Source organism: Orbicella franksi, chromosome 7, assembly GCF_964199315.1.
Source record: "Orbicella franksi chromosome 7, jaOrbFran1.1, whole genome shotgun sequence".
In the NCBI taxonomy this organism is placed as follows: Eukaryota; Metazoa; Cnidaria; class Anthozoa; order Scleractinia; family Merulinidae; genus Orbicella; species Orbicella franksi.
This window is the reverse complement of record NC_138151.1, coordinates 3,387,501-3,407,061: the sequence shown is the minus strand read 5'-3', so window position 1 is coordinate 3,407,061 and position 19,561 is coordinate 3,387,501. Positions and strand designations below refer to the sequence as shown.

Below are 19,561 nucleotides of genomic sequence, written 5' to 3'. Positions count from 1 at the left end.
GATGCTAGTGATGTATGAACATGAATGTATTAAGCTTAACTTGCACCTGAGGAAGGTCATGTGTTTTCATACTTACTCTGACTACCAGCAAGAGAGGACGAAGGCTAAAAAGTTAAAAATAGACAAATGAAGATCAACCTCGGAGACACAGGAGCCTGAAGGGACTCCCATACAAAAAGGACAGGGGTGCTTGTCGGAAATTTTGAAAGGAGTCCCTAAGAGGTACCAACATCCTATTTTGTACCTACGTTTATGATAAATTATGCATGCATCCAGTGATTTGTGTAAATCAAGGATTTTTTTTTGGATTCCTGGGTGAATAGGTGGTAACCTCAAATATGTAACTAATAACTTACTGCTTTTTTTCTCTGAGAGGGTAAGATAAGTTAGTTCTTGAACACTTAAAGATTTTAAGATGTAAACAATGTAACAACTTAAGTTGCAGACTATGAACCACTACAGAAACTTGACTTTGTTCCGTTAAAAACTGTGAAAATCCAATCCAATCGAAATTGCTTCATTTAAGGACAGTGCCTACTTTTGTTGGTGCGCACACGTTCTGCGCATCACGCAAGCCATGGTTTAGCTCCATGCGCGCGCTGGGGCTGACATTGACGCAATTAACTACACTATCACATACACGACAAAAATAAAAGCAAAATTTTCCTACTGTGACCAAATCAAGTTTAATGAACCTGTACTTAAACCAGGAACACCAGAATAGCAGCATATCGCTAACCACTAACTGTTTTCGTCTTCCAGCTGAAAACCTAACTGTTATCTGTCGAAAATCATACTGAAATCCAACTGTAAACATGTACCTGCAGATGTCGTAGTGCGTGTGCAAGACAAGTGCGAGATACACAAATGTCTTACTTACTGGGGAGGTGACAGGAAAAAATGTAACGGGCACTGGAAAAGTTTTCAAAAAAGATCAGTAACTTTAAGAAACAAGTGGTTACCCCTACATGTTATTTTATGAAATGGAAGTGGCAAGTCTGTTCAACACGGGATTAGTTTCTGGTTGTGAGCAAAAGGTATTTAGACTGTATTTTAGCTGAACAAGGAAGGAAGGCTGTCAGATATGCTAAAAGCGCTTTTGCAACGATTTTGTCATTAAAAACATATCAAAAATGTTTTTTATTACCATTTGCCATATAGTTTAAAGATCTTTTAAATGTGTTTGCTTTTCTGTATGTAAAGGCAAATTCTATGGAAATCTGTGAAGAAATATCCTTTCCTTCTTTTTTCAGGAAAATGCTGATGTCAGCATTTTTGTTGAGATTCAAGGCTAATTATCTCAGAAAAAATGCGTGGCTACCCCCATTTTTCTTTGTAGATTCCAACAGCCCTTCCAAAGATCTACTTTTTCCGCGTGGTCCTAACCTGGCGCGAAAACTTTTGCAATTAGTAGGCACCGTCCTTAATTAGTTGGGCAAGTATGTGAAGGACATCTTTGAGTTATTTTGTAGGTCACCTCATATGTTATGTATTGGAGCATTTTATAAAGATTTATGAATTATAACATAGGGAAGTCAACATTTGAAAAGAGCTTTAAAAATACTGCAATGTAGAGAGTGAGATTTTGCAACAGGTACTGAATCAATAGTATTCACAATTGTTATTGAATTTCATTTATGTCTGCCCCATCCTCTCTGCATAGCAGTAACATCATTTTAGGATAAACCTGGCACTATTCATGTTCACTTAATTTTTTCACTAGTTCAGTCTAATATATAATGGACTATATGCACTTGCACAATGTAGATCCTAGGGGACGAAGAATTTGTTTTACATGTTCATGGTACTTGAAAATCATACATGTATTTCACCGTTAGAGTGTTCTCTTTTCATGAAGGCATTTGTTTTCTGGTTACGTTGTTTTTGTATAAGCAGTCAATGCCCCACAATTAGTTTGATTTATTTGAAGGAACTTAATATTGTAATTTAACCTTGCTAAAAGGTTAATTTTCTCTTAAATATGGGTTCAATATGATGTACATCAGTAATAATGTGGAAAACAAAATTTTGCAGAAGGATCATTTTGCAATACCTTAATATCAGAGAGTACAGCGTAACAATAAGATATATTTTTCAGGTTGTACACATGAGATAGATTGGTTATTACATGCTCATGTGATACATTATGGGGAATTTATCTTCTTCCTCATCATCGTCCACTCCTAAGCATGCCTGTCAAGTAGTGATAGTAGGTGGCGGTTATGGTGGCATCCAACTTGTTGTACTTGACAGCTACTGCAAAGTCATTCTCATCAACCCTTGCTAAGGGTGTTTTCCATCACAATGTGGGAGCTCTGCGTGCTATTGTTGAGCCGGCATTTATCAAAAAGACTCTATTCCTTATCAGGAGACGCTCAAGCATGGTTCATTTGTGAAGGATCGAGTGGTGAGTTGCAATATTTCGAGAAAGACGGTGACACTTGCTGGTAGTGAAGAAATCAGCTATGACTATCTTGTGTTTGCTTGTGGTTCATCCGTACCATTTCCAGGTAAGCTACATTGTAGATAAATTGAGGTTGATTGATCTTTTAAAGGAATAAACTGTGTAGTGTATATTCAGTGTTGTCACAGGTCAGGAAATGGCCAGGGAAAAAAGAAATTAATTGTTCTTGAGGTCAGGGAAAAGTCAGGAAATAAGTCATTTTGAGTCAGGGAAAATAGACATTTTGAAGAAAAGTCAGGGAAAATGGAAATAATATAGCGTGGCTGATTTAATACTGTTGAAGGCTGGAAGAAACATTTGGGGTCACCGTGATCTCAACTATATTTTTATCTAATGAAAAACGAAAATCTGTTGCAAACTTATCAGTCTTTACAAATGAGTGGAAAGGACAGTTGTACATGTAAGTTAAGGCCAGAAGCCCTTACTAGATCTGACATTTTGTATTTATTTGGTCAGGGAAATATTACATGTAATTTTATCAGGGTAAAGGCAGGGAATTTTGAAAAGTGATGTTTGTGGCAATTATGATATAATTGCAAATACTGAATGTTTTTGCGCCCTGTACTTATCATTATTCCGTGATTTCCTTTGTAGGTAAAGTACCTCTAGGAACAAGCATGAGAGATGCTGAAAAACTGTATAGTGAATGTGCTGACCAGGTAAAGATAATCATTATTCATAATAATGATAGCTATGTGTAACTACAGCGGAAGCCCAACCACCGCTTTGTTTTGCTCATATCAGCAGTGCATCACAGTATACATGTATGCAGCATTTTCTGAATCTCTTTTTAATGTTGTCAAGAGAGATGCAGTGGCCAATTGGTAACTACTGTACATGTATGAGAGCTTTTCAGCTGGACTTGTAATCCAGCCATCTATGTTCAACCCCTGGTTGGGGTCTAAGTAAAGTTGTGTTTGTTCTCAAGCAAGAGACCTTTTAAGATCTTAGACTTTCTTCACTCAGTTTTAGAATGTAAATAGATACCAGCAATGAATTGCCAGTGGGGTGGGGTGGGGGGGGGGGGACCCTATGATGGATCAGCTCCCCACCTACATGCGGGGTACAGCAGAAATAAATGTACATGCACCCTTGTGGTATCAGAGATACATGTAAACATTGTCTGATGGGGTACTACAGTAGGCTCAAATGCAGAGTGATTTTAACTACAGGACTATGGAAATAGAGACTTTATACTCTGTATTGGTACATGTACATACACTTTAAAAAGTGCTTATGGTACAAGTAAATGTAATGGGTCTGAAAGGGCCATCTCACTGAAAGTTCTTTGATCAACTTAAAACATGTCCGTGCATGATCATGTGACATACTTCTGATTATGTTTATATAAATTATATATAGAAAATAGCTTAAAGAAAATATGCACACTGACTGGTGTAAAATTCGATAGAAACACAGAACTAGCACAAGTTGTTGACGTAATGATGGCATGAGCAAAGAGAATTTCATTTTGATTTTCAAAGAAAACAACTTGTTTTTCTTTTTTTCATTGTGGATTTTTTCTTAAAGAAATAGAAAACATGTTCTCTGTGTTTCTACCGAGTTATAGAAACAAGAATGGAAGTTTGGGAGAGCACGAAAAAGCTGTGGAAACACTCACAGGTTGGCTCGTGTTCCCACAGCATTTCTTGTTCTCCCAAACTTTCACTCATGTTTCTATAACTTGATAGAAACATGGAACAATAATTGTCATGTTTTCTATTTCGTAAATATTGTGTAGTTCAAGAAAATATCCATACCTCCTCCCATGGGAGATTTTCTATAAGAACCTCCCCACCCCACCCCTTTGGAAATCCCTATTAAGTTTTAGGCATTTCTTTTCTGGAACTCCACTTTGTAATAGGCTTTAACCTGAGTAATAGAAATGGAAATTATGGCATGATAAAATTGGCAACAGAAGATAGCCAAGCTTTGGACCCCTAGACCTGTCGCCCCTATTGTGAGATTTTATGGTGTGAAATGAAATGAATGTTAAGAAACTTTGAAATATTATTATGAATTTTTCTATCGAATGTTGAAACATTTTTACAACCATGAACTTTTCATTACTCTTGGATGTTGTGGATCTCAAACTTGGCCTTTTTGGGCATTTAATCGTAGTCCTTCAATTAAGTTGAAAGAGTGCAAACAATTATTTTTCCAACTTATCCTTTGAGCAAGATGTTGTAGTCAGACAGTTGTTTTAATTAGACCCCCTTCTTCAAATTTTCCCACAAGCATGATAAATAATGTTAAAAACTAAGGTTGTAATCTATTGGGATCTACCATTTCTGGTTGGTTGATTTCATGACTCTTTTATCGAGAAAAACTGTTTTCACTTGGTTTGCTTGATCAACGTTTTGGCCTGGGCTCAAACCCTGTTCAAACAGTTGAAAAAGCATTTCTGCGATTATGTCGCATGATTGTAGCTTGCGTAAGGACTATTTTGAAATGGTTAAAAAAGTGTTCAAGTTCCATTGAGAAACGTCAACTGTATCGACCCAACCCTGTTGTGGTTGAGTAAAGTCATTCTGCCAAGTATTTGATCTCTTTTTTAAATTCCTCTAAACCTACCACAATAAAATTTCCATTAGGCCTGGTCTATCATACCCGAGCTCTTTGATGTTTCACAGGGTACCTGTGATACCTAGTCCTGTGTAGTGATTATCTTACTCTGCTTTATGAAAGACTAGGGGAGATTAAATGGTTAATTTGGTGAAGTATTAAGACACATCACTGCAGGTGCAATGTATCAAGGTTTAATATGATTTTTTTTTTATTTCAGGTGGCGAAAAGTAACAGAATCGTTGTCATTGGTGGCAGTGCTGTAGGGGTGGAGTTGGTTGGTGAACTAGCCCCTGATTACCCAAACAAAAAAGTCACCCTGATGCACAACAGGGAACAAATCTTGGATGACAGATTGTCACAGAAATTAATTAAAAAGATATATGATGGACTAAAGGCCCTTAAGGTTGAGACAGTTCTTGGAGAATGAGTTGACTTGGATGACTCGGATGTAAGTACAGTGTAAAGAAAATATATATTAACAAACCAAGTGGACATTACATTCAGAATAATGATGTTGTTGGTACTCTTGGCATAAATGGCTATAAAAATTTGTGTAGCATTTTATGAACTTACATGTGCTGTAGATTCAGTCATTAACAAATCAGATCAAAGTTTCTGATATAACCTGTATACTGTAAATGCCAATCAATAAGCTGCACTCACAGATAAGCTGCACCCAGAGTTTAGCAACTTAGTAATTTCTGAACACTTTATAATAGGATTATGGAGATACTCTTAATCACATCATATCAGAGAAAACAGAGTTTATTGCTGGTGCCAGTGAATTATCATCTGACTCTGCTGAACCCTGTGATTGGACCTGTATACTAGAAATGGATCCAGGATCTCTGTTAGAAAGTGCTGTAAGAATGAGGTCTGAGGTGTAAGCCTCAAACATGGCCAAGAGGTTTCTGAGGTGTGCTCCTGCACAAACAGGTTCTCTGTGCGGTGGGGTGGGTGAAAACTTCCTTCGCCCTCTCCCTGGATCTGCCTGTACTTTTTTCATTTCAAAACAAAAGCAGATATTGCCAGAAGTCGAGATTAAAAGGAGGAAAACGCCTTTCATCAATAGTTCCTCGTAAAATTGTTCTGTATTTTGTTGCCAGTTTGATTCAGAAAAGCCGTGGATCACTGGGCCAGTGACACTGACTACAGACCAAGGGACTAGTGTTGAAACAGACATGGTGTTCCGCTGTACAGGTCTGAAGGTCAACTCTATTGCTTATCAATCCAAGCTCTCAGACAAGATGGAAAAGAATGGAAGTCTAAAAGTTGACCGACACTTACAAGTAGAAGAAATAAAAGATGTATTTGCCATTGGGGACTGCAACAATACTCTTGTGTTAAAATTGGCTTACATTGCTGGGATGCAGGCGGGTGAGTTAATTCTGCTTAGTGATGACACAATGGTTTTATAAAAAGGGAGCAAGAAAGTGAAAAGTAGGTTAAATGGAAGTGCAGTTTGTGATTTATGTTTACAACTGAATTCTCTGTAATGTTTACAAAACTAAAAGTCTATAATTTTTTTCAATTTGAACCTTTAAAACATCCTGAGCTCATTGATATGTCACAAAATAATGTTTTGAAGAGCTTAATTTGCAATTTTTATTAATAAAACAAATATCTATAACTTGGCCACTGGAAACAAACACTGGTAAAAATAATGTAACTGAACATAACTTGGCTAAAAATCCAATTTAACTACTCCAAGGATTTGAGCTCAGGACTACCATACCAACACCAACTTGTGGTCGGATGGAGATTTCAAGTCTGGCGCTCTAACCTCCCAGTTAGAAGTTGACTTTATAGAAATGTATGTTTGGTGGTATTTGGCTCAAAATTTGCCAGAGCAGTTTGATTTTATTTCAATGGCTTATTCACTATCATAATCTGAAAAAAAACTTCAATGCTAAATCTGCATTCTTTATTGACCGTTAGAAAAGAGCTCAAAGAAAATATGCATACTGATTGGTTTAAGTTTGTGTTTCTATTAAACAATTAGATTATGAGCTCGAGGTTTCTATTACACAATAGTTGACAAGGGGACAGCCCGAGGCAGCTATCACACATAGAAATTGAGAGTGAATAATCTAATTGTTTTAGTATAAATCAACTAGTCATTCAAAACTTTATCAAAATCCTCTTCACATACACTTCAAAAACACCAAGAAGTGGCCGCTATTTTGTTAACAAGGGCACACTGCTACGTTACAGGGCTCAGAAAAAAACCCTGTCCGCTTATCCAGGACAAGTACAATTTTCTCTCGGGCAAGTAACTTTCCCTCCTCACTTGCCCCATGGGCAAGAACCCAGGCAAGCCGTCCACCAACTACCAGTAAATGTTTGATAACGACTTTGTAACGACTAAATTTTTGGCACATGGAAAGTGTTTAGATGGGTCTTGACAAAAATTACAAGTCATAGCATTGTTTTGGTTATTGCATGGCACATGTTCACAGTTCAGACGTGGTTACCTAGCATATGATCAAAATCTGCCCTGATCAAAGTTCTTTCCACGGCTAAAAGTAACTGTGACCAGCACGAAAATGCTCTGTTTATTTCTTAAAATTTCAGCAGTATTTTGCCGTTTTTTTTTGTGAGCATTTACCAGTTTCACAGTAAAAGAACAAACTTGACATAGTTGTATCACTGACCGCTGTAGAAGCTGTACCTGAGAAGAAGCCGTATATTTCTACTGCAAAACGAATCCCTCACCAGCAACCAAAAATCTCCCTCGCGATCTTTCGCAAAAGATACAAGTTTTCTAACAGAAATATAAGCTTACTTAAGGCACTGCCATCGACTATTAAAAAAAAATTGATTAGCAGTCATCACAAAATTTTACCAAAAATAGTTTTTCATTCAAACGCAGACATTTTCACTCAACTGAAACTATGTATTTATCAACCACCTAAAAGAAAAAACATACGCACTTGCCAGCTTTACAAAATCAGCACGGTGCCTGTTTCAGAACTGAAGAGGGGGAACAAATTATTTTTTTTTTACTACTTGTTTTTAATTTTATGCGCTTCCCTACAAAATGATTTTTTTGGAGTTAGGCGAGATGCAGTTTAATGTTCAAGGAGTGGCACACAACCCAGTTCCACAGATTGAAAACATTGATTCAAGGTTTTTTTTAAGATACCCACAATTCAGGAAATGGTAAATGAAACAGATCAAAACTAAGAAGATTACAAGCAAGTCAGACAAGTTATTACATTCGAACATGCCAGTGAATAACTTCCATTTCTGGTTTCATGAATTATTAAGGACTTTGAAAACTTGGGCAAGTGAGGAAGTGCCCTGGGCAAGCAGTATTTGAGAGTTACTTGCCCATGGGGCAAGCTGGAATTCAAATATTTTTTGAGCCCTGCGTTACTCACTGTCTATCACAGAATAGATGGTGAGTAGGGTGGCCAATCAGAGAATGGCATTCGCGATAGAACACTAGTAGATTTATACCAAAACTTGATAGAAACACAGAACTACCACAAGCTATTGACATAATGATGGCTCAAGCAGAGAGAATTTACATTTGTGGAATTTACATTTGTTGACCACTCATGGAATTTTCTGTACAACGTGAAAAAGTTGTAGAAACGCTCACCTGTGGGCTCGTGTTCCCACAACTTTTCTTGTTCACTCAAAGTGAAACCACTCGTGTTTCTATTTCACAATTAGATTATGAGCTCAAGATTTCTATCACACATAGAAATCAAGAGCTGTAAAAACACTTGTGCCTCAGCTCTTGTTCCCACAAAATTTCTGGTTCTCTGAAACTTCCGCTCGTATTTGATAGTTGATGAGAGCACAGCCCGAGTCAAGTATCACGCATAGAAATCAAGAGCAAATAATCTAATTGTTATAGTATAAATCTACTAGTCGTTCAAAAATTTAATCTAAATCTTCTTCAAAGACACTTTGAAAGCACAAAGAAGTGGCCCCCAGCACACCCTGCTAGGTCACTAACTATCTACAAAAGAATAGAACATGAATAGCATAACCAATCAGAGAACAGCATTTGTGATAGAACACTAGTAGATTTATACTAAATCTTGATAGAAACACAGAACATGTTTTCTGTTTCTTAAATATTGTTTTGAGAAGCCTCAGCTTGCTGTTTCTGTCAGGCTACAAAAAACTGGCTCTAACTTGTTTGATGTCAACTGTGGTTTCTTTTTGAGAAGTACAAAGTTTTATAATTAATACTAATCGCTTTTTGGTGGCCACTGTTTGATAGTTGAAATAATATGCAACTCGTTCTTTTCAGTGCAGTTTCTGGGTGTTGTTTGTGTGTTTTTTTTTGTGTGAGCCTGAATAAATAAAGTAAAAATTGCAGTTATGTTGTACATGTATAATCCGCCTTGATAAATAAAGGAAAAATAATATTGTTATATTGTACCTGTGTTATTCCCCTTGATAAGCCCCTATGTGCCTTTGGGGGAAACAATGATATATGTGTAAATAAATAAACAAATTCTGATGAGCATCACTTTTGTGCTTTTTCCACAGATGTATTTGCAGAAAATATCAAAAGACTAAATGAAAACAAAAGTCTTAAAGGATACAAGCCAGGTAATATGGCCATGGTGATTCCTCTTGGAAGAAATGGTGGAGCGTCACAATTGCCAAATGGAATGGTGGCTGGTAGTTTCTTAACCAAAACCATCAAGGGAAAAGATATGTTGACTTCAAGATACTGGAAACTGATGAAACAGAAAGTGCCATCCAATTGAATGGCTTGAACTTGAAAAAAAACATTAGAATTTGTCAGTAGTCAGTGGCTTCTGACAGTACAAACAACTGTTTTTCTGTTGAACACAACTTGCGTTTCATCATTACTCTCCTGGAATGAGTAACAGTGTCTTGTGCAAATCATACATAGACTGTCAGCACTTTCAATATTAATTGTCAGACCACTTTAGGATAAGCTCAAGAGGAAATGACTGTAGGATTGCTTTTTTAGACTGATTTACTTTCTTTCAGTCACATCAGTTCAACATGTAAATAGTGGATTCAACTGGAACTTTGATTTTACTGCTCTAAGTACTTGTAAATGAATTTCAATTATTTATTTAAGTCAACCTATTTATTTTATTTGGCTTTAAACGTGTTTTAAACTAGTCAGACACATAAAAGGACATCTAATTAAGTGACTTCATTGAACTCCCGGTTTTGGGGGGGGTACTCCCTTTTATGAGCTATGTAGGTATGTGTGGCCCGAGAGGGAATGGTTTTTCAGCCATTTTGGTTATAAATAGGGTATGGATTTTAGCCTATTTTGGCCATTTTGTTCATAAATAGGGTATGGTTTTTGCACTCTAGCCTTGATATGGGTATGTTTTTAAGAAAGCCACTTTTTCATCATAATCAAATTAGCAAGAGCCCTGCACAAATTATGTTTATAGTAATTTAACATTGGTCTGAACTAGGGACCTTATTGTAACGCAGGTCTGAAACAGGGTTTTAATTAAATGGCTAGGTCATAAATAGGGTATTGAATATTTGGTCAGGTCATAAATAGGGTAGGAATATTGCAGATTTTGGTCATAAATAGGGTAAGGGTTTTGAGAAGCGGACTGCACCCCCCCACCCAACTTTCTGGGAATACCCCCGTCCCCCACCCCCAGGATGTGACTGTGCTCTTCTTCAAAAACATTGTGACTTTACTCATAATTGGTCTCCATCAGTCAGTGTCGACTACGGATTATGCACGGCGCAACTTCAAGCAGAAAAAGTCATTGCAATAAAACTTTTGCCCATGTGTGTAATCCCTCATATTTGCCTTCAAAATGTAGGTCTTTTAATTCCAAATGCCCATCTATTTCTGTGGTCTACACTCTCAGACCATAGAATTGATAAAAAATGTTCAAAGCTTAGCAGTAAAACAACTTGCCTATCTTCTGTGGCTTGTGGTTCCACTTGAGTTTTGAACATTTACAGCACTGCAAAAAGGGATAAGCCCATAAAAAAAATGTGATAGATTTGTTAATTGACCACGACACCAAACTTTTCAACTCACAAACATTTATTTTGAATAGGACAAATCAGGAGCTTAGCTCCACTTATTTACATTGTTGTTAGATAATACTGCATGTAGCTTAACCTCATCTAGTTACTTTGAGAAACAAAAAGTTCACTTTGTTACTGAAAGTTCATCATTCTTCAGTGGTGTAACGATACAGCTAAAATATATAATATTTACAAGTATATTGATTCAAGAAGACTTACATGTACTTGTCCATCTAGAACATTATTTTGGCAATGTGAAGCAAATCAGCTAGCATTAAGAGAACATCATGTGTTAAGACTTTTTTATCAAAATAGTTAGAGAGGCTATGAAGGGACAGCTTTGCCCCACCGGCTCTCACTCCTCCTGTGTTTAAGTCAGTAAATCAGAGTTTAATCCACTGACCTGAGTTCATTGGTCAGACAATCTGTTCCCTTATCTAATATTAATAATTAAAGAGTAATCTTTTTACATTTGTCTCAAATTCAGTTGATCCTCACATCAAGTACATCTAAAAAAAATCTTAATACAAAGAGATTGGCTTTAAATTATGAACTAAGCTGCACTATCTTAATAAAAGGCTGGACCATTAGAAATAAAGGAACGACAAGTGTCAGGAAAAGTAATCTACAAAAATGTCTACTTTATACCGTTGCAAGCAAACTGCATCATAATTAGATTTACTTCTAAGAAGTAAAACATTCATTTATAGATTCACCGAATTTATCCCTTCCCCTGATTTTCGATGGTCGAGCCATTTTGTGTTTTTAAGCACGTCGTTTGTTTTTCAACTCACGAGGAGGACCTCTCAGGAAACACAGCAATCTTTTGATTGGTTAATTTCGATCCTAATCTCGGTCAAAGTGTCGCCACCTGTTGTTTTTCATTCAGTTTACGAGTTTCCCGCCTTTGGGCAAGGTCGGTAAATTTATCTTCCCTCTTTCAGCTTGCTTATGCGATGCTGTTGAAAAGAATGTTCAAAAGTTAAAGAAGCTGTGTCTACTTGAGGTCCTCTGAGTTGATTTTCTTTTCAACATGATGTATGAAGCTGAACTGAAGCAGATTCAAACTCAAGAAGTGGATTCGTAAAAAACCGTCGAGAAAACAGCTAAGACACCATTTTGTTTTAAGCTTAAGTTCACGTTTCTTCATGTGTATATTTTACCTTGAATATAAACAGCTGCTCATTAAAGTGTTTAGCCTGAAACATTTGTGTTGTTTTCAAGCTGAGTTACATGAATTCTTTTCGTTATTTTTCAAAAACTCCGTAAAGTCACATCTCGCGTACGCAAGATGCTCCCTGAAGATGTGTAAGAATATCAAATTATAGCACAATTTAAGCTTATAAACAAACTGCATCTTACCACAGGCATCTTCACTTCATTTGAGTTTGGAATATAGTCATTTATGATGATTCGTATCCTGAGTCACTGCGATGAAAAAGTGTTTTACATGTTTTAAAGCTAAAGCTGTTTTTTACGGAGTCTGTTTTTTGCCTTCTGCAGTCGCTACACAACAACAATCCTAGCAGTTCGCTTAAGCCAGTCGATTAAGTTTGTTGAAAGACAATGGCAATCATTTCTAAACAATTTAAATGAAGACCTTGCAGTTGGGATTAGCCTGTTTAATTTGCTGTCTAGCTTCACCTGTTATTCTACTATTGAAAACGACGTTTAAGCTGCGTAATTTACTGTTATTTACAAGAACATTACTCAACTGCTTTACACCTTCAGCTGTTATGTTATTTGCCACGAGGTTTAAGCTGCTTAATTTACAATTATTATTTACAAGAGCATTACTCAACTGCTTTACACCTTCATCTGTTATGTTATTTTGCCCGAGGTTTAAGCTGCTTAATTTACAATTATTATTTACAAGAGCATTACTCAGCTGCTTTACACCTTCATCTGTTATGTTATTGTCCCTGAGGTTTAAGCTGCTTAATTGACAATTATTATTTACAAGAGCATTACTCAGCTGCTTTACACCTTCATCTGTTATGTTATTCTGCCAGAGGTTTAAGCTGCTTAATTGACAATTATTATTTACAAGAGCATTACTCAACTGCTTTACACCTTCATCTGTTATGTTATTGTCCTTGAGGTTTAAGCTGCTTAATTGACAATTATTATTTACAAGAGCATTACTCAACTGCTTTACACCTTCATCTGTTATGTTAGTGTGCCTGAGGTTTAAGCCGCTTAATTTACAATGCCTATTGTCAAACAACTTTACAATCTCTACACAACCCAACGAGCCAATGTTACTATAGGACAAATTTATGAGCGAAATTTGTTGACAGGTTTTAAGAACATGAACCACTGCTGTACAGTCAGCAGGTGCGAGGCGAAAAAAACTAAAATTTACAGCATTGAAGCCAATCTCTTCTAATTTACTTTGAACAACTGAACCTGATTCATTGTTTTCATATATGCACTTCATTAATGTCACCGCTAAATGTTTTTCGTGGTAAGTCGGCCAACAGGTAACTGTGCGTCGCTCCCCTGAATCGTCTCGCATCAGCTCGCTTTCATCTTTCTCGTCTGTTGTCTTGGGAAGAAGCTCGGTAAATATGTCGATAGATGGCTTATCTCCATCACCAAGCAGACCAGCCACGAACTGCATTACCATTTGCCATTCACCTTTATTGATGTGGTCAGCAACGAATCTTCTTAATTCTGCTTCTTTCATGGTATCAACAACATGCTTTGCTGCGAGGAATTCCTGTATGGTTAAATGAAGGAAACAGAATTGAGCTTCGTATTTGAATGAGTCAGTCTGAAGATCTGGTAGGCGATGAAAGAGCGCACTTTGAACTACATCCTTGCTGACTTCGTTTGCACCAAAGACAAGTTTTCTCTCTCTTATGCCATCGAAAGCAATTTTCGACAGTGGCTTGAATTCAGGAGGCCAATCTTTTGATTCAATGTCTTCCCGATGGAGGCGTTTGTCACGATACGGCTCATTGTGTCTGAAGAAAAACAGTTTTGTTGCTATCTGGTAAATGCGTGTCAGCTTTTCTGGAAGACCAGTTGAAAGAGTTTTGTAATTTAGAACTTCCAGCAAGCATGAACAAACAATGAAGAGGTTGACAGGGATATAGCATAACGTGAAAATGTTCATATTAGTGCTGATGTGCTGCCATATTTTTTTTCCTGTGTCATTCTCCGCTGCATTTTTCGTAAAGTTGTTAACGTATTCTTCAACTTGTTCGGATGCGAAGCCAAGAATTTCAAATGTTCTGCGGAAAGGAAAATGTTTTACGTCTGAAACGGCAGTGGGTCTTGTAGTTGTTAAAACAGTGGCTCCGCGGAGAAGATGTCCTTTCACTATGTTGTAAAGGAGGGCAGAGAGAGGCATTCGTTGTTCCTCACTCATGCTAACGGGCTGGTTATCGCGGAAACTTGAAATATATGCAGACTCGTCCAAGCCGTCAAACAGGATAAGTAGTTTGCCGGGATTTTCAAGAATGTAACTCAAAACTTCATCATTGAGATATTCTGGCGGTGACAATTCTGCTGAAAGCAGTTCACGAAGGCTGAGTTGTTCTACGGAGTTAAATTTCCTGAATTTCAGGAGGAGAGCAAAGTCAAAGTGCAGTTTAGCATTGAACAGGCGCTGGTTAGATGCCCATTCACGTAAAAATTTTGTACAGAACAATGTTTTGCCGATGCCGGGACGGCCAACAATGAGGACTTTTTCGTTTTTGACATCAACAACATCTCCTCGTGTTTTCGGTAGAGAATTTCCTTTTGGTCTTGGGTAGACGTTAAGCTGTCGCTCTCTGTCGCCGGAGAAATCATATTGTGCCGTGTTTGTAATGAGAACCAAATTAGTATAAATACTATCAATCTTCAGATCTTCATTACGTGTTGGATCACCGTGATCTTTTTTAAACAGGGCCTCAAGATCTGTAGGTCTCTCCGTGAAGTGTCTGATACTTTCCTTCAGGCTGTCCATCAATGTGGATATTTTTGACGGTAATTGCTGTGGCTCCTCATCTTCAGATGTTTGAGAGTCTTCTTGTTGTAGTTCCTGATCTTCAGATTCTCGAGAATCTTCCTGTTGTTGTAGTTCCTGATCTACAGATTCTCGAGAGTCTTGTTCTTCTCGAGGGGGGAGATGATCTGCCAGAAACTGCGAATCTTCCAGGAATTTCTTTCCCTTTCTTGCTCGTGACAAGATGCAGATGATCTCAATCAGTATACTAAGCGCAAGAGCTCCATTTACGAAAGTGACAGCATGAATCCAGAAGGTTTTCCTCGTTGCTCGTTGATTGTGACACTCGTACATGGTGCTGTTCTGAATGTTGCTGGTTGATGACCCATTCGCCGCGTGACTGCCTCCTGCTATTTGGCAAAGAAAGTCGGAGGGGAAATTGGCAGGATAAAGAACTTGAGTCTGTAGGACTATAAAAACAATTCCCATAGCAAATCTGGTGGCAAGTTGACAAAGATACGCCACAAACAACCTGCGTTTTCGCTCAGATGGGTTGTCGTTGTTCTGTCTTTCGGCATCTCTTTCGCGATTAGCTGCCAGCAGCTGATCCACTCTTGACTTAACGCCTTGAGAGTAAATCACTCCAACAATTCCAATGAGAGAAAAATTCAAAATCACAAAGGCGTAAACAGGAACACCAGATTTGTTGTATTGTTTCTCGTACTGTTCAAAACACTGTCCTCGAACGAGGTCTATCTTTTCACTTTTCGCAGCACAGCGGAAATCAAACCTGGACTCACTGTTCTCCATTTCTGCAAAGATGCCGAGCAGGATTACTCCAAATAGGATCCAACAAATAACTGCTACGTAACTGATCCTGTTGAAGGTTTTAGGCTTCAGCAATTCCTTCAGCGATTCCATTTTGTGTGTGAAGTTTCTCGCTCACGTGATCTGTTGAAAAGTAACATTGATTAGAATGAGGCGTGGAAATACATGTAGATTGAACATAGGCACGCAAGTATTGGCTACAGAGCCCGATTCAACTAAACAATGGACATTATTTTCTGTCTGCTAAGCATTACAAGTTTCTCGAATGCTCTCGAAGGAAGCTAAAAACAAAACAGAAACAAGTTGTCAAGAAATGAATTTGAGGACTACGCGTAATAATACCGGCACTGCAGCAAAAAAAAAAAAAAAAAAGACTGCATGGTGCGGCAAAAGTTTTCAATAAATGGATGTTATTTTTCGATAGTTTTTGCTACTGAGATTTGAGACAGGAACACATGCAGAAGAAATAGTTATACAATGTTATAATAAATCCCTCTAGAAATACAAAGGTAAATGGGTCAGCAAATACACACTCATTCCGGGCAATAAATTATTAAAAGATGCATTAATCTCTGACGAGGAAAATTATTTAAGTTAAGTAAGGTACCAAAGAAATCTAAATTGTTGCTTGAAAAGACAGTTTCAATATTTATCAGTCATGAAAATGGATGGAGTTTACGCATGAGTGCTAGCTAGCGCGAGGTAAAAATCTTAAAACAAATTTGAAAACACGTCTTTCTTCATGTTCTTCTTCAAGCTATGTGTTTATGAATAGGTGTTTCTTCATGTACAGTTCATCGGCTCGTGATCAGTGAATTAACATATACAGAAGTCGTTAGATTACATATCAAGATCTTTCGGCTTCTACCAATATGTTGCTTGACTCGTACTAAAAAATACTAAAGTTTTTAGAGCGACAGATGGGTTTGAAACTCAGTTCTTTAGAAGTGTTCGAAAGTGATCTTCAGTGCAAAGCTCACAACAGTTCCTTCTATTCCTAGAGAAGTTGCGTTTGTGAGCAAACAGAAATAATGTGCCCCTCGGCTTTTGACTGCACAATTCAGAAGACGTCGCAACGGTTCTTTTGCTCGACTCGAAAGAATGTATTCTTAAAATTTCTAACTTAAAAAGTTAAAGAGGGTTTTGCAACTCGGTTGTTGAAAGAACTCAAAAACGGATAATAAATCTTGTTGCAGCTTTCCTCTTTTCGTAGAAAATTGCGTTCTGAGCAATGCGGAAACAAGAATGCAATAGACAAAAGAACTCATCGATAACACAACTGGCGTTGCTTGCATCAGAAAACTTCTTGAGGCAACAAACACATTTAATTGTTCACGTTCCTAAACCGCAACGCTTCCTAAGCAAGAAATAGCTGGAAATCCCTATACTAAAACTCTATCAAGATTACTCTTAACGTTTAACGCAGAAAAAAAACAAACTTGAATTATCAGATATCAAAGAAACGGCGACAGCAGCTATGCAGTGACTGAGAAATTCACAATGAGAAAGGAGTTAGAGTGCACGAAGGACCGCCTGAGTCGAGGGGTGTAAAAAGGTCCTTAATGTCAACTAATGAATGGTTTGTTATTTGCTGTCTCATTGGCAATTAGAAGTTTCTCGAACGTTCTCAAAGAGAGCCGCAATTAAACAGGAACAAGTTGTCAAGAATTAAACTGGCATTTAATCATTTTTTACCTGTGGTGTAAAACAAAGCAAAGCCACTAAACCTGACCGCTGAGGTCTATAGACCGTGATAATAATACACTGCCATAAAAACGAATCGGGCGAACGTTTTTCGATGCGTAGATGATATCGTTTTTCGATAACTTTGGCTACTGATATTTGAGACAGGAACACATGGAGAAGAAATAGTTAACAATATTGTTAAAAAACCCTCCCAGAATTACGGACATAAACGGGACAGCAATGACACTCTCATTCTGTTTACTTATTAAGATATGAATTAATCTCTGACGAGGAAAAATAGTTCATTTAAAAAGGTTTAAAAAAAATCTAAATTGTTGCTTGGAAAGATTTATCAGACATGAAAATGGATGGAGTTCACGCTGGAGTTTGAAAATACGTCTTTCTTCAAGTGTAAGCTAGAAAGAAACTTAAGAAAGAAATATTGATAATCCAGTGTTTTAATATCAGTACTTCATCAGCCACTATTTTGCAACTGTAACTGACGATTTAATTAGGCATCCTATATTACCTTTGTATTCATTAGATTGGGGGCGTCTATGTTACCTATATTGGTTTTAAAATGAAGCATTTTGCCAACTCCCAAGAACTTTACGGTTGTGTCTGTTTGTGTGGCAAAGAGTAACTCAGTTCATGTGTTACAGAGACAAGACCAAAACTAAGGCCTAATATATTGTTATTCATACATAAAACTGCAATTATATTTTCACTAAACCGTTATCTTTTCCAGTATCAACTGCTTATGAATCAAGGCAGATTAATCATAATCATTAACACTCAGTATGAATCGACCTACGTAGTTTTGCAGTAGTTTTCCGCACATACCGAAGAAGCAGAGCACTCCTTCACGTTTCTGTCATTCGACTAAAATCAAATCATGGAAAGTTGTTGCAGTGATGGAATCATGCCTCCAGTGTCACTTGGTGGGAAAAAGAATCAATTTTGTGAAATAGCTTTTTCTCTGGCCAAAAATGTCAATTACACTGATGTTGATGCGAAGTAACAAATATAACGGTAAATGATTGGGGGTAAAGGAGAAACTGATAATCAACAAATAACGAGCTGTTTAAGAATTGGTCTGTCTTCATGTTCAGTTTCCTCTGCTGGTGATCACCGAATTAATACAGAAGTCGTTAGACTACATATCAAGATCTTTCGGCTTCTTCTTATGTATGAGCCAACAGAATTAAGATGATTTCACGAAAAGTGAGTCGAGTCGAGTCGAGTTTGCGGCTTGAGAAGAGGGCTGAAATTAAGTCTAGCTAACTTTTCTAACATTACCTCGAAGCCACAACTAGTGTTGTCGTTACGTTATTCATCACAAAAAAGGCGCACATACTCAGGTTAAACCTTTACGTTTAAGAATACAAAGAAACTAACCTTCAATCACAGAAGTCTAAGAACAGCAGACAGCAATACATCGGGTTGTTCAGGAGGAGTTCGAGTTCGGGTGCTTTCTTGTGAAAAGTACAATCTGAAGGAAATTGAGCCGACGGGTGTATATATATGGGCTGATGACGTTAGCTTAGAGAATTTTCTTGGCAACTAAGTGTTATGAAATGTTTTCTTAGTTACGCAGTAAGCCGCAAATAATCAGGTCAAGCAGAAACGAACCTTTTTTGTCCGTGAGGCGTGGCTCTTGTCTGTACACTTTCGGTTTCATGATGCCCTCCTGGTTTCGTGGAAAACATCAATTAAAGAACTCCGTTCATATCACAACAATATAAAACAAACGAAGACAACAACGTTCTTTAGAATTAGCCAAAGTGCAGTTAATTTTGTTGAACTAATAACCGCACTGCTCCTTTTAAAACCATAACAGACAATCAACATAACTTGTCTAATGTTTACGTAATTACTGTAGCGCGACTTCATAACGATTGAAATGATAAGAAGCATTGATGACGCCAGTGATGTATGAAATGATAGGCTGTGATAAAATTAGCTCAGAGAATTGTCTTGACAACTAAGTGTTATGAAATGTTTTCTTAGTTACGCAGTAAGCCGCAAATAATCAGGTCAAGCAGAAACGAACCTTTTTGTTCGTG

The 19,561-nt window shown here is 37.4% G+C and overlaps 2 protein-coding genes and 1 pseudogene across 3 annotated transcripts in view; 2 read left to right on the top strand and 1 right to left on the bottom strand.

The window, feature by feature from the left end:
- Positions 1-12,578, top strand: part of LOC145493166 (ferroptosis suppressor protein 1-like) — a 45,849-nt gene extending 33,271 nt beyond the window's left edge. Inside the window, exon 7 of the mRNA XM_081472570.1 lies at positions 12,527-12,578. The gene's annotated coding sequence lies outside the window, so the exon portion shown is untranslated. The remainder of the gene's footprint in view (positions 1-12,526) is intronic.
- LOC145493168 (ferroptosis suppressor protein 1-like) lies at positions 2,147-9,804 on the top strand (annotated as a pseudogene). Its single transcript, XR_014050099.1, has 5 exons — positions 2,147-2,510; positions 3,059-3,123; positions 5,250-5,480; positions 6,139-6,409; positions 9,545-9,804. The product of XR_014050099.1 is annotated as a ferroptosis suppressor protein 1-like (transcript).
- A 53-nt stretch (positions 12,579-12,631) lies between the features above and the next one.
- LOC145493150 (uncharacterized) lies at positions 12,632-19,322 on the bottom strand. Its single transcript, XM_081472548.1, has 2 exons — positions 18,894-19,322; positions 12,632-15,932 (listed from the first exon to the last, which is right to left on the bottom strand). The coding sequence occupies exon 2, from the start codon at positions 15,900-15,902 to the stop codon at positions 12,633-12,635; it is 3,270 nt and encodes a 1,089-aa protein (XP_081328674.1). The 5' UTR covers positions 15,903-15,932; positions 18,894-19,322; the 3' UTR covers position 12,632.
- Positions 19,323-19,561: the final 239 nt, after the last annotated feature.

Excerpts from the sequence above, each read along its gene's own strand:
- LOC145493150 (XM_081472548.1), bottom strand. The coding sequence starts at position 15,902 with ATGGAATCGCTGAAGGAATTGCTGAAGCCTAAAACCTTCAACAGGATC.